Source organism: Capricornis sumatraensis, chromosome 8 (genome assembly GCF_032405125.1).
Source record: "Capricornis sumatraensis isolate serow.1 chromosome 8, serow.2, whole genome shotgun sequence".
Lineage (NCBI taxonomy): Eukaryota > Metazoa > Chordata > Mammalia > Artiodactyla > Bovidae > Capricornis > Capricornis sumatraensis.
In genome coordinates this window covers 104,447,818-104,462,927 of record NC_091076.1, presented here as the reverse complement: position 1 = coordinate 104,462,927, position 15,110 = coordinate 104,447,818, and the positions used below count along the sequence as shown (strand labels likewise).

Genomic DNA, 15,110 nt, shown 5'->3' with positions numbered 1-15,110 from the left:
TTCACCTATGTCTCCAGCGAGGTCACCCTGCCGCTTGGTCCCTCCACTGTGCCCTGGCGCCAGAAAGCACAGCCGGGAGGGAGCCCATGTCTTCCGCTGGCTGGGTCTCCCTGGGGGTGGCCGGGCCAGGGGCTGCTGCTCCTCCAAGCTGACCCTCTGTGTCCCCCCACCCCCGACCCCACCAGATCCTCGTCCACATCGGCTTCCTGACGGAGGAGTCTGGGGACGTGTTCAGCCCGCGGGTGCTGAAGGGCGGGCCTCTGGGGGAGATGGTGCAGTGGGCAGACATCCTGGCTGCTCTCTATGTCCTGGGCCACGGCCTCCGGATCACAGTGTCCCTGAAGGAGCTGCAGAGGTGAGTGCGGGGGAGGTGAGGAAGGGGAGCCTGTCCCCAAGAGCCCAGCCACTGCCAGATGGCGACATTCCCCATAGCTTTCTCCGCCTGCTCAGTCTGCCTCCTGCCTTCACGTCTCAGCGCTGACCCCCCGTCATTCTGGGGGACGCACCAGAGAGCGTATTTGCTCAGTGCTGTTCAAACAGGGTCCTATTCTCCATCTCAGACCTAAGGGGAGCCCTGTGATATGTGCTTAGGGGCTGACAGATACTGGTTTGTGGAACCGAGCCACGTCATCAGATAGGGTCCCCGCTGCTCCCATCCTGGGTGACTTTTTGCAGCCTCAGGGGTCCTCTTCTGGGGCTGGGCTTCTTCGTGGGGGCCAGGAAGACCTGGGGACCGGGGGAGGTGGGCCAGTGATGCCTACCCCTTCCAGTGCTTGCCTTTCCAGGGCCCCTCTGATGCTGCTTGAGGTGGGAGATTGATGGTTAGAGGGGATAGGATTGTGTGTGTGTGTGATTAGGCTCAGTTTTAACCACTGTATTTGTGGGGTATAGAAATATGTAAGATATTTCTTATTTTATCTACCAGTATCTATTATATGATATTTGATACGTGCAAAAATATATGTACCATATGTCACAAAGCATACGAATGAAGTGATCTATGCTTCTGCCACCCAACTGCAGAATGAGAACATTACCAGGACTCTTGTGTTCACCTGGGGGTTTCTCTCACCCATCCCTCTCCCCTCAACCCTACCCAGCCCTGGAGGAAACCTGGAACTTGGATTTTGTGTTTATTATTCTTTTGCTTTAAGAAATAAATGTGTTCCTTTGTTGTTGTTGTTTTACAAATTCATGTATCAATAAACAATATATGATTTAGGTTTTATTTTGGTTTAATTTGAGGTTTGTAAAAATTCTCCCTACTGATTGTAGCCTCCATGATTTGTTTTCTTCTCTCATCATTAGATTTCCAAGATTCCTCCATGTTGCTGCGTGTAGCTGTATGCCATTCGTGTTTGCTGCTGTATAATATTCCATTGTGTGAATATACCACAATTATTTATCCATTTTTCCTATCTGTAGACATTCCCCCATGTTTTTACAAGTTATTTTGAATGATACTATCTGTGGTGGACATTTTTGTGCATGTCACCTGGTATCCCTGGGTCAGAGTTTCTCTTGGGTATAGACTGAGTTTTTTCTTTGGTATAGACTTAGGTGCACAATTGCTGGGACTTAGGGCGTCTAAAAATTCAGTCTGACAAGAAAATGCCAGTTGTTTTCCTACGTGACTGCACCAGTCAAGTCCTTCCATGTGTAGGTTTCCAGGGGGCCACATTCTTCCCCACACTTGGTGTTATTGGGTTTTCTCACTGGGGGTGTGGAGTCGTATTGTGGGATCTTGTTACGGTCTTAACTTTCATTCCTTGACAACTGACAAGGCTGAGCAGTTAGTCATATGCTTGGCTCTCCTTATTTCCTCTTGATGAGACGCCCATTCATGTCACTGGTCACTTTTCTGCTTTCCTGTTTATCTTTTCCTTATTGAGTTGTAGGAGTTCTTTATATATTATAGGTATAAATCCTGTGTAAGTTATATGTGTTTTAAAATCTCCCAATCTAATTTGTGGCTTGTCTTTGTTAATTTCTTTATGTCTTTTTTTTAAGGAACAAAAGGTCTCAATTTTAATATATTCAAAGTTATCAAAACATTTTCTCTATGGCTTGAGAGTTTGTGCTTGGTGAATTTCTATTCCTTCCACTGGCATTGAAATGAGACTGTCCTAATTTGTCCCAGAGTCTAACTAAGGAGACTTCTCAGGTGGCTCACTGGTTAAGAATCTACCTGGCAATGCAGGAGACACAAGAGATGCGGGTTCAATCCCTGGGTTGGGAAGATCCCCTGGAGGAGGAAATGGCAACCTGCTCCAGTATTCTTGCCTGAAAAATCCCATGGACAGAGGAACCTGAAGGGCTGCTGTCCATGGGGTCACAAAGAGTTGGACACAGCTGAATGACTAAGCACATAACTAAGGAAGGCCCCCAAACTGTTTGCCTGCAAACTGAATTTTCTTCATCAGCCCATGAACTTACTCACAGGTGGTTTAAAAATGTAATTCCTGTCTAGAGCCTGACCACCACCTGGATGGTCTGTTAGATCTAGATGTCTCTCTCTCTTTTCTGTTTTTAATGGGCATTTTGTCCTGGCCACAAATGCTGATGCTTTGTAGCAGAGAAGCGATGGAGAGAGGAGGATGCTGGTGGGGACCAAGCCGTCGACAATACTTGGTTGACAGGGCCCAGGGAGCACTGGCCTTGGGCAGCTACTCAGAGTGAGTGACTCAGAGTCTGCCAGTGACTCAGGTTGTCAGAGAGGGTCAGGGGAGAAGGAGGCTGAGACTGGGGTGTGCTGTGAGGCTACCAAATGACCTAGTAGTTTGAAGGTTTTCATCACCGTGGCTTGAAATTCATCCCTCTAGTGGCTTGAAATTCATCCCTCTAGAATCATCCTTTTTTAAGTTGATGTGCTTGTCTCCAGTAGGCTTAGGAAAGATGGAAAGTGTCTTCAGAGAGGAACAGCATGTGTACGTGTGGATGGTGAAGATGGTCTGCTCTGTAGGGGGAGAAGGTGACAGGGCCTGACAAAGGGGCTGCATGGTTGTGGCAGCATTTGGAAACACATCCCAGGTCAGGAGCAGCGAGTTCTGGGGGAGGCGGTGCTACTTGGAAACAGCAGCTCCGCCCCGCCTGGTTGAATCACCTGAGTGGGAATGAGCTAGGTTGGGAGCTGTCCCGTAGGCTGGTGCTGAACTGTCAAGCAGGAACCAGCCGCACGTCCCCCATGCTGGCTCTCACCCTGTGGCATCTTGTTGTCAGACAAGCTGTTCCCATTGTACGGGCCACTTCAGAGCTGGGTGTGCCCTCTTGCTGCCCGCCAGCACACACTGCTGCTCACCGTGCTGTGCCCGCCCCTGTTCCCTCTGAACAGAGAGCTGGGGAGACACCTCTACACTGTGGAGCAGAACACTGCAGAAGCAGCTGACATTTGCAAGTAGTGAAAAGAGGCATCTCTTCCTGGCCTCAAAGCTTCCTACAGGAAACTCAGATGGGACGAGGGAAGAGGAAGAGGAAAGAGAAAAGGGACCCAAGGTGCAGGAAGTCAGAGAAATCTCAGACAACTTAGGATGGCACAGCCAGTGCTGTGGGAAGCCAGACCTGCCTCAGGCAGAGCAGTAAACAAGGGTTTGGGGACCCTTGTCCCCAGGTCACCAGAGACCCCAAGATGCAGTGGGAAGAATCCTGGGGGTGGGGACTGTCCAGAGCCTGCATCTCAGGCTCTGCCACACACAAGTCCCCTGCAAGTGTGGAGCATCCTTCTATCAATACCACCAGCACCTGGCTCCACCTCTAGGTTAGATGAATTCATGTTTATCAGCATTAGCTGGACTCCTCCCTTCTGACTGTGCATCTTCTAGGGCCAAGGAAGTGAGAACTTCCTTTCCTAACTGCTCCCTCGGGGAATGGGAAGGCTCCCTGCAGGGTGACAGCCCAACATCACACTTAGAGAGCCATCTTTGCGTGAGAGAGCAGCTATTTGACAAGTCTCCCTAAGAAGCAGAAATTTAAAAAACATTTTATTCATTTGTTTTATTATTTAGTTTTGGCTGTGCTGGGTCTTCATTGCTGCACGTGGGCTTTCTCTAGTTGCAGCGAGCAGGGGCTACTCTCTCGTTGCAATGCATGGGCTTCTCATCGTGGTAGTTTTTCTTGTTGCGGAGCATGGGCTCTAGGATGCCCAGGCTTCAATCATTGTGGCATGTGGGCTCAGTGGTTGTGACACACAGGCTCTAGAGCGCAGGCTCAATAGTCCTGGCTCATGGGCTTAGTTGCTCTGTGGTATGTGGGTTCTTCCCAGGCCAGGGATTGAGCACACGTCTCCTGCACTGGCATGCGGCTTCTTTACCACTGAGCCACCAGGGAAGCCCAAGAGGCAGGGCTTTTAACCCGGTTGTTCTGTTCAGCCCCTGCTGGGATGTCTCCTCTTCCAACCTCGACCCTGAGTCCTTACCTTCCCAGAGTACTTCCTCTTCCTCTGGCCACTCACTGGGGCCCGCTGAGCCTGTGATCAGTGAGGTTGCTGATGTCCATCACAGGGCCAGAGCAGTGAAGATGGGGGTCACTGCACTTGGGCAGTCCCAAAAGTGAGGCTCTTGTGAAATACACCTGAAGTAGACCCCTGCTGCCATTTCTTTCACTGCACATGTGCATCCTCATGCATGCACGCATGCCCCTGTGCACAACCACATAGGTACACCCTTGTATGTATGCGCACCCCTGGGTGAAGATGCATGCCTCCACACACTTGCAAACACACACCCTTGCACATGGACATACACATACCCCTACGTGCGATATTCAGCCCATGGCACACTTGTGCATATCCATGCACACAAGTACAACCGCATGCACACAACCCCCACAGAGGATCCATATTTTCCACATCCACCAATGTGTCGCCCATGCAGATCTGAAACTCCCCGGAGCAGGAGCTCTAGAGAGAGGTCAGCCCATCTCCACTTTGCAGTTTGTTAAGCTGGCAGGCCCAAGGCAGTGCCCAGACAGCTCTGCCCAGACAGCTCTGCCCTGGGCACCCTGTGGGGTGTACCTGCCACAAAGGCTCTTGCTCAGATGGGGCAGAATTGTGTAAACAGCTTGGCCACCCGAGGGAACAGTCTCAGGAAGGTTTTTTCTAAATCTGATTCCAGGTACAATTTAAGATAACTGAAAGAATAAAAATTAAAAAAAGAAAACCTCCTTCCCCAGGAGACATAGTACAGTTATGTCTATAAAATTAACAGCCTCCGCTGTGTTGAAATTCATTTCAGGTAGGAATTCTTAACCCTGGCTGTAGTGGAACTGCCTTGGAAACTTACCCGCCTTCGGGTGTTTTGGTGTCTCTGATTTAATTGGTCCGGGGTGGGGCCGAGTATCAAGGTTTCAAAGCTTCCCCGGGTGATCTATGATCTAATGAGCAGTGATGGTTGGGAATTAGAAAAGTTGAGGTTGTGGTTTTCGACATCGCATCCCCCACCTCCCAGTCTGTTTAGCAGGATAGCTATGTGGTTAAGATACTGCAGTGTGTGAATGGTTACTGAGGAACAGGCCTGGGGTAGGGGCTCAGAGCCTTAGAGGATTTGTGAAAAGATGTGTGAATTCCTCCTGAGCCTGCCTTTGCACACTTGAAAGCACCCATGTTATCCCTTGGCTGCAGGGCAGGGGCCGAGTGGAGGAGGCAGCCCAAGGAGGTAACCCCCAGAGGTGGCCCAGGTAGTAGCGCCTCTTGTACCCTTCCTGGGACATTGTGCGAACCTGCTGACATAGAATGTATTGGGTTGGCCAAACAGTTCCTTGGTTGTTTTCCGTAACATTGTATGGAAAATCCTGAATCAACTTTTTGGCCAGCCCGATACTTCATGCCACACTGTCTCTTGGATGTTCTTTTTCATGGTGACAGTTGCTGGTTGGGCCTAGCCTATGAGCTCCCCAAACTCATTCTCTGCCAGAACCACCGAATGCTACATACATGCAGGCCTTTCCTTGACCGGACGTTAACATACAGAGGTGATTTAGTTTGCTAGAGTTGCTGTAACGAACTACCACAGGTTGGGAGGTTTAAACAACTGAAGCGGGTGTTCTCCCGCTTCCGGATGCTGGCAGTCCGAGATCATGGTGTTGGTAGGGTTGGTTGGTTCGGAGGCTTTGAGCTTCTGTTGGTTGTCGGTGACCTTTGGTGTTTGCTGGCTTGTGGAAACATCAGCTGCATCGTTGCCTTCTTCTGCATGTGGCATGCTCTCTGTGCGTGTGTCTGGGTTCAGTGTCCAGATTCGTATAAGGACACCAGTCATATGCGATCAGGACCTATACTAATGACCTCATTTCAACTTGGTCACCTTTGTAAGAATCCTACCTCCAACTAAGGTCCCATTCTGAGGTTCTGGGGTTAGGACTCCAACATATGTTTGGTGGGGGGACAACAAGGCAACCTGTAGCAAGATGGTGACCGTTTGAGCCTAGAAAGGGGTCACAGGCAGAGAGGTCACTGAATGCAGGCATGGTGCTGCCGTGGGTTCTGTAGGAGGTGGGATCATCCGGGGGTCTCGTCTCCCAGCCTGGCAGAGCCATCCTACACAAGAGGCACCAGGGTCTTGTGAAAATAGGTCAGCAGGATGTGCAGATAATCCGAATTCTGAGAGTCACGGCTCGGCTCCTGCCGTAGAAACGTCTCCCTGGGCCAGCGAAACGCCCCGCGTGGGGAAGGCAGCAGGATGAGGATGCTGCCCATACTACTGTTGTAGTTTATTCACAGATGTTCGCAGCAGATGTCTTGGTCACTGACTCGACAACGAGGCTGGACAGACGAGCCCGTTTTCTCTGCTCCTTGTGTTTTGGTGTTTTAATTAACCGACGCGCTGGCGTGATGTTTGGGGCAGTGCACGGCATCCACATCTGGTTTTGCTTCCGCAAGATGTTTCCGGGGTAATAGCGGTGGTGGTGGCAGTGCGTGGGGATAGCGGGCTCTGATCAGACTGCAGCTCGGAGATGTCAGGCAGTCCTGCCCATGCCCTGCACATGCGGCAGCAGGAGACACGAAGCCAGAGCCCCTGTTGGCTGCATCTGAGACGTCCCCAGGGATGTCTGGGTCCATGGTGGGCATTTTAAAATGAAGCCTTTCCCCTTCCCGCCTGCCCAGGATCAGCTGTGCTCATCCATTTTATTTGCATAATTTCAAGCATCATTAATAGTACATGGCATGAGGAAAAATGACTGAGCTCTTCCTCCCTCCATGAGTGAAATTGGGTTTAGTAGAAAATTAGTTGACTTAACTGGCAAATGATGAAAGCTTGAGAGGAGAATGTTTAAATAAGGAGGGTGAGGAGGGGAGACTCTTAGCTGTCAAGAACCGGCCCTGGTGGAAATTGGTCTCTTGGCCTTTCTGTTTGCTCAGTGTTTGTTCAAGGGAAATACTGGGGAGGGTCCCTGGAGAATGACGAAGGCAGGGACCACATCCTGTCCTTTGTACTCAGCCCAGCTTGACCAAGCTGAAGCCAGTAAACCCTCTAAGCTGCCAGTCCCGGCAGGCCTTAGGGTTGTATTTTTAATCTTTGTTTTTTAATATTTACTTATTTGGCTGCACTGGATCTTGGTTGCGGCATGCTAACTTGGTTGTAGCATGTGGGATCTAGTTCCCTGACCAGGAATTGAACCCAGGCACCCTGCATTGGGAGCTCAGAGTCTTAGCCACTGGACCAGCAGGGAAGTCCCTGTCAGTTCAGTTCAGTTGCTCAATCGTGTCGTGACTCCATGGACTGCAGCACGCCAGGCTTCCCTGTCCATCACCAACTCCCAGAGCTTACTCAAACTCATGTCCATCGAGTCAGTGATGCCATCCAACCATCTCATCTTCTGTCGTCCCCTTCTCCTCCTGCCTTCAATCTTTCCTAGCATCAGGGTCTTTTCCAAGGAGTCAGTTCTTTGCATCAGGTGGCCAAAGTATTGGAGTTTCAGCTTCAGCCTCAGTCCTTCCAGTGAATATTCAGGACTGATTTGCTTTAGGAAGTCCCTGTGAGCATGTTTAAATGCTGGTGTGAAGGAGCCAGAAAAGGGAGTGGTTGAAGCTCCAGGAGGAAAGATATTATCATGAACCGTGGCCCAGAGGGTGGCCCCCAGGAGGAAGGGGAAGAGAGCAGGATGTGGTGGGGCTGCCAATGGGGTTACAGGGATGGGGCCTTCCCATTGATGCTTTTTATTTTATCTTTTAGAACATTCTCTTGTTCCGGATGCTCTGGGTCTTCGTGGCTGCGTGTGGGCTTTCCATAGTTGCAACCAGCGGGGGCTGCTCTCTAGTTGCGGAGCCTGGGCTTCTCTTTTCAGTGGCTTCTCTTGATGCACAGTGTGGGTTCTAGTATGCGCGGGCTTCCGTAGTTGCAGCGTGTGGGCTCAGTAGCTGCAGGGCGCAGGCTTCAGTAGTTGTGGCTCACTGGCCTAGTTAGTCCGCAGGCTACTGGAATCTTCCCAGACTAGGGATTGAACCCATGTCCCCTGCACAGGCAAATGGATTCTTACCACTGTGTCACAAGGAACTCCTTATTTTATCTTTGATATAGGAGGAACGAGCATCTTCTGGGAGTGAGGTGGAGGGGGCAGGAGGTGTAAGGAGAGTAAACGAGATTGAACACCCTGAAGGCTGCCCTGGACTTCTAATGTGTTAACCCTTCCCCAAAGCCCTTGAACCAAATATGGCAGAAATCTGATGACTTGAAGAGGCTGGGAAACGTCAGTGCAGATATTCATCATGTCATCGTACTTTTTTCTATAACTTTCTGGATGCCTGATATATTTGATTGTTCAATTAGAACAGGGGAGGACGAGCCATGTCCAGCTTCTGCTTGGCACTTAGCAGACCCTGTACACAGTGGTTCTTTCTCCCCCACCTCTTCCTAGAGGAGGCATGAGAGGCAAATGGCTAATTTACAATAAAATACTCCTTCCCCTCTCCCTTCTGTTTGTTTTTGGCCACACCATGTGGCTTGTGGGATCTTAGCTCCCAGACCAGGGATCAAACTGTGCCCTCTGCACTGGAAGTGGAGTCCTAACCACTGGATCCCCAGAGAATTCCTGCTTCTCCCTTCTGTTGCCTTCCTTCTCCTTGTCCAAGGAGACCTTTTAATCTGTGTAGTGGGATCATGTTCAGCACAGCTGGATACCACAGAAGGTGGGAGACCTCTGCTGCTGGGGGCCCAGAGCCTCCCTGGTCCCCAGCCTTCATCCTTCCTGGGGATCCAGGAGAGACTCCCTGGAGAGACTCCAGGGAGATTCCCTGCTGCTCCCACTCCATGCTGCTCCAAGCCTCAAAGAGTGGGAGTTTGTTTCTTGCTAATCAAGGTCCCTAAGTCTTGACCTCACAGATGTAGTGGCCAAGACACCTTTTCCAGCTTTGGTCTGGTCCACACTGGGGCTGGGAGGTTGCAAGGGAAGAGTGATTTAAAAGAAATCACAGGCTCTTAGGAAAGGTTCATGCAACCCAGTGGGTTGGGGAGAACTTGGGGGGAGTCAGAGAAGAAAGGAAGAGGAGGGCTGGCTTCTGCAGGCTTTTGAAGGAAGAGTAAGGAGGTGAGGTTTGTTCTACGGGAGGGGAGGAACGCATCAGTACACCTTCAAACCTCAGGAGCTGTGGGCTCTCATAAAGGAAAGGGGGTAGCCTGAGCAGAAGGTCTTGTCCCATGGCAGCAGGAGAGGAGGGAGGCAGATGGTGGGATGAACTTCCTAGAGACTGACATGCCCCCCACGGGAGGGATAAAACTCTGCTGCTCCCAGCTCAGGTCGGGGTCAAGGTTGGCCTGGGACTTTTCTATTCCTGGTGAAGCTCACAGAAGACAGAATGGTACAAATAACCCCTAGCGCTCCTTCTAACCTCCCCCAAATCGTCAAAGGGCTCTGGTAAAGAGAAGACTTTTCTTGGAACCAGACTGTTGTTTCCTGGGCTGTTCTGGAATGGACTCAGATCCCCGCACGGTGGCTGGCACCCCAGGGCTGTGTCTTTAACCCACATCCCCCACAAGGCTTGTTCCAATGTGGCTGAGAGCAGGGTCTCACCTTATCTTTGTTTCCTCTATGGGTTGTTTCTCCACAAAGGTCTGTGGGCTCCCCAGGTAGTACTGATGGTAAAGAACCTCCCTGCCAAGACAGGAGATGCAGGTTCAGTCCCTGGGTCGGGAACATCCCCTGGAGGAGGGCATGGCAACCCACTCCAGTATTCTTGCCTGGAGAATCCCGTGGACAGAGGAGCCTGGTCGGCTACGGTCCATAGAGTTGCAAAGAGTCGGACACAACTGAGGCGACTTAGCCACGCAGCACACATAGAACAGAAAAAGCACCTAGGATGTGAGAATCCCCAGAAAAACTGAAAATCAACATCCCAATGGCAGGCCCCACCTGAGAGCAAAGAGGCGGTCCCTCTGGGACCAGCCTGGCCATCAGGAGCCAGAATAGACCTCCGTGATCCAAACCTGCACCTGGGCCCAAGCCTGGCTTGGCGAGAGGAGCCTGGATTCCTGATCAGCACTCACGCGCATGGTTACATAAATGGGAAAGAGGCAGGGGACAGCCAGAGGGATGCGTTCCTGGCACCGGAGCACCGGGAGCTGGAGGAATGAGTCTGTGGTTTCAGCCACCTCTCCTGGGAGTGGCAGCCCTATTCTTAGCCCTGAGTTTGCTTACTAGGAAGGAACGCTGGGAAAGAAAGTGTTGGCTTTGGACCATAGGCCCCATGCGGGCCACCCAGTTCCCTTTCAGCATCCTCCTGCCTGTACTTCCTTTGGGCTTTGGCTAAAGCGTGGCTGGAGTCAGCTCTGATCTGCTTTTCCCTTCCCGCTTCCTCTGAGCCCTGACTCCACTGGGGACCTGGCCATTCTCTTTAGTTGTGATCCCTGACCCTCCGAGGGCACTGTCTTGTCAGCAGACAGAAGCTGTGGGTGGACCCATCATGAGGGCATCATAAGGCTGCTTTTGTCGGGCTCAGGAAGGTCAGCCCATGCCGGGCAAGAGAGGAAAACCTGCCAGGAGAATGTAATTCCTTCCTCGTTAGTGATGCTAACCTGCCTTCCACAGCAGCTCGTTAGATGCCCAGTTGACTTTCTCCGTTTGCTTCTTTGTATTCCTTCTCTTCTGGGGAAGGGGCGACAGGCGCTTTAACAATGGACCTTGGGAGAGCGACAAGGTCGATGCCGTAGCGCTCGGGGGATGGGCACCAGATGGCATCAGAGGGCTGGTGGACCCTGGAGGAGACAGAGGTCCAGGGTTGCCCAGCCAGGTGCTCCCAGTAATGAGATGGATCCAGGGAAGCTGAAGTTACCCTGTTCTCTTAGCTCTTGAAGGCAAAGATCTTTGAGCACTTTGTAAGGATGCCTTTTAATTAGGTCCTTCCCACACAAAGACAGACAGGGAGAGAGAATAGTCTGTTCCAGAATTTGAGCGCTACCTGGAGAGCTCATTTCCAGCCACAGACCAAGTTCAGGGAGACATAAACCCGAAGAATTTTTAGCCTTGGAGGGACCGTGGAGATTTGTCCCTGTATCACAGAATGGGAGTGGAGGTGCACACCGGAGCACCTCTGTGTCTCTGCAGGGCAACCCAGCAAATTCGTGCTGGAGCTCATGCCCAGGGATCCTCTTCACTGTTAGAACTTGGCACTTTGTTCTTTTTTTGGTACATGGGAAGAAACAACATAAATTCAAAACTTACAGATAAGGGTTAGCGCTATCCCTCATCTCTTTTAAAAATTTATGCATAGAACTCAGCCTTTTGATTCCTAGCTGGGAGTTATTACTTTTTTTCTTCTTTCGGGCATGGGTTGTATTTTTTCTTCTCTACCTTGTTGCATCCTACCTTTTGATCTTTTTTCTTTTTAAAAATATGTATTTATTGGACTGCACGGGGTCTTAGTTTTGACACTTGGACTCTCTGATCTTCGTTGCGGCACGTGGGTTCCAGTCCCCTGACCAGGGACTAAGCCCTGTCCCCTGCATTGGGAGCGTGAAGTCTTAACCGCTGGACCACCAGGGAAGTCCCACCATCTTTTGATCTTTTGGCCAAGAGTGGCTAATACATCCTGCTCCGCCTGTTTGCTGACCCTCTCCGTTGTTGGGGGAGCTTTCCAGGTGGCTCAGTTGGTAAAGAATCTACCTGCAATGCAGGAGACACGAGTTGGATTCCTGGCTCTGGAAGATCCCCTGCAAAAAGGAAATGACAACCCGCTCCAGTATTCTTGCCTGGGAAATCCCATGGACAGAGGAGCCTGGCGGGCTATAGTCCATGCGGATGCCAAGAGTCGAGAACAACTAAGCGACTAACACTTCCTTCCATTGTGGGGGGCCCTGTAGAAGATGGGGCAGGCGTGCCTCTGGAGAGAGAGTGCTGGGCATGTGTTTGTGGGGCTGTACATGGACATTGTGAGTGTGGATAATCTCGTTTTGGGTTTTTAGAAAACTTTTAGTAAAATACATATAAAGTTTACCCATCTTAACCACGTGCAGTTCAGTGACATTAGATAGAGTCACACAGTTGTACAACCATCACCACCATCCACCTCCAGAGCTCTTTCATCTTCCCAGACTGAAACTGTCCCCACGAAACCCTGACTCCCCATCACCCTTCCCCCCGAGGTTGGCTTTCATGGATGGATTAGTCTGGGTTGGGAACATGGACCAGATGACCGGGTGACCGGTACAAGGACCATGTCCCTAGATCACCCCTCCCCCATCCCCTTCGTCTGCATTGAGACTCCCACTCAGGTGGCCTGGGAACATTTGGAAATTCATTGCAACTGCCGGGTTTGGCAATTCCACGGAAACTTCCCAAGCGCTGGGGGTGGCCGTGAGCAGGTGGACGGGGGCTGCTAGGTGGGTGTGTCTGAAGTCCCTTCATGCTGAGATGCTGCTTGATCCCGTCTCAACAGTGCCGTGGGGGTGGGGAGGCTTCCCGAGCCCCTCCGATGCAGCTCTGGGTAAGAGTTGGAAGAGAAATGAACTTGACATTGGAATTATGGGACTGTCTGGACAGGGGCCATTTGGGGAGTCAGTGCATAAGATGGAATTGTACAACTGAGCTTCCCTGGGCACCCTTGGCTGAAGGTTGTCAGGAGAGTGTTTTACAATTCATGTTGCTGCTCCAACCAACCATTTAGCTTAAAATTGCCCATAAAAGTGAACTTAAATTACAAGTAATAGAACCATAGCCCCCTCTCCCCTTGACTGACCCTCTCAGCTCTTCTCTGGACGAGCTCAGATTCCTCCTGATGAGAGTAATGAGGAAACTGCAGACGCACCTCCGGTGCAGTCGCTGTAAATTGAAAATCTTTGTTTTCTGTGGCTGCGGGGATGGTGGGGCTCCTCGTTAAGTCCCCCTGGGAAGGGGGCCTGCTGTCTCTGGGCTGATTTGTCTCTCCTCCTCTTCTTCCTGCCAGGATGTCCTTTGGGGACCCATGTGTCCAGTACAGACCAGGAGGTCTTGATAAACCTCGGAGATGCCCACATGAGCCCTGGGCTCCTCTCGCTCACCCATCCCTTCTCTCCTAACATGCTTTTCTTGATATTTTCAACCTTTAAAACAGTTCTTTCTGGGGGAGGGGGGCATTCACCGGGTTCGTTGCTTTGTTAATTCACTCATGAACCTGATACTTATTGGGTCAGATCCTGTCCCAGCTCTGTGCTTTCAAAGGTAATCTAGCCCTACACTGGGGGGGGGGGGCAAGTTGTGAGGAGGTGACTCAGGGCAGTACAGAGGGATGGTAGAGATGGCAGTGGGATGCTGGGGCAGGGGTATCAAAGGAGGAGGGCTTCCCACTCTGTCCAGAGGTCCAAGGAAGGCTTCCTGGAGGAGGAAAGTGAAAGTCACTCAGTCCTGTCCGACTCTTTGCAACCCCATGGACTATACAGTCCATGGAATTCTCCAGGCCAGAGTACTGGAGTGGCCAGCCTTTCCCTTCTCCAGGGGATCTTCCCAACCCAGGAATCAAACCAGGGTCTCCTGCACTGCAGGCAGATTCTTTACCAGCTGAGCTACCAGGGAAGCCCTCCTGGAGGAGGAGGCAAGCTTTGAGTCAAGGAGCAGGAGGTGAGAAGGCTGTGAAAAGGCTCAGCTGCAACCAGGGGTGACTGACCAGGCTGGTACTGTGGAAAGATCTCTGCGTAAAAGAGTCAGGCAAGGCTAGAGGGAGGCAGAAGAGAAATGAAATGATTTCAAGATTCTAGCTGAAACACGACTGGGGCCTTAGATGAGGGGTGTGTGTGTGTGTTGGGGTGGGAGTCAGGAGTTTCCAGACTTGGCAGTTCAGAAGGTGAAACTGATGACTGAGGTCATAATAATCAGTGGAACTTTCACTCTCCTTGCCTCCCTCGATCTTATCAGGAACCGGGTGAGGTAGGCATTTTTTTTGTCTTTTGCTGATGAAAAAAAGAAATTCCTAGAGGCTATGATTCCTCCAAGGTTAGCAACAAAACTGGGACTGGGGCCAATCTCTGCCGGTAGCCTGCGGCTCCAATTTCAGGATGTCACTGTGGACTGACGACACACCGCTGTGCTGTCTGATGCCCAGTGAGCCTGGGGAGAAAGGAGAGCGCGGCCGGTGGGAGTGTGGGTGCTGGCACCTACTGCCTGGGTTCCAACCCCAGCTCTCCTCCTCCCTGGCTCTGTGCTCCTGGGTAAATTACTAAACCTGTTTCTTAATCTGTAAAGAGGGGAGCAGGTTAGAAATGGGTCTGACCTCATAGGGTAGTTGTCCAGATGAAAGGGATTGATGAGTTGATGAGTTGATGAGTTGAAAGCATATAGAATGGTGCCTATGTTCAGAATGGTAGCCACAAAGGTGAGGGGTATGATGACAGAGGCTCTGGAACATCAGTGTGGCATCATCTTCCCAGGAGAGGACCCTGACTTGTCCATCGGGCCTCCCAGTGGCCCTGGTGTCTGGGGCTGGGGCCAGGGTTGAGACAACCAAAGGGAGCCCCCCGTGACTTTGTGGTACCATTCATGGCTGCAGAGGGACATGTTGCCTGGTAACCAGCCAGAAAGGCAGCGTGGGGAAATCATGTGACTGGTGCAGGTAGCAGCAACTAGACCCACCTACGGTTTATATTTTCAGAATCGTCTTCATTTTTCCCAGACCCAGATTCCATGAGGGAGAAGCAGCCACCCCCTCCTCAGTTCTGCAA

At 51.3% G+C, this 15,110-nt stretch overlaps 1 protein-coding gene across 2 annotated transcripts in view; it reads left to right on the top strand.

Annotated features, from left to right (window-relative positions):
• Positions 1 to 15,110, top strand: part of MGAT5B (alpha-1,6-mannosylglycoprotein 6-beta-N-acetylglucosaminyltransferase B) — a 66,292-nt gene that overhangs the window by 26,841 nt on the left and 24,341 nt on the right. For both annotated transcript variants that reach the window (XM_068978017.1, XM_068978016.1), the window contains exon 8: positions 186 to 355. In XM_068978017.1, coding sequence (XP_068834118.1) covers positions 186 to 355 — 170 coding nt within the window. The remainder of the gene's footprint in view (positions 1 to 185; positions 356 to 15,110) is intronic.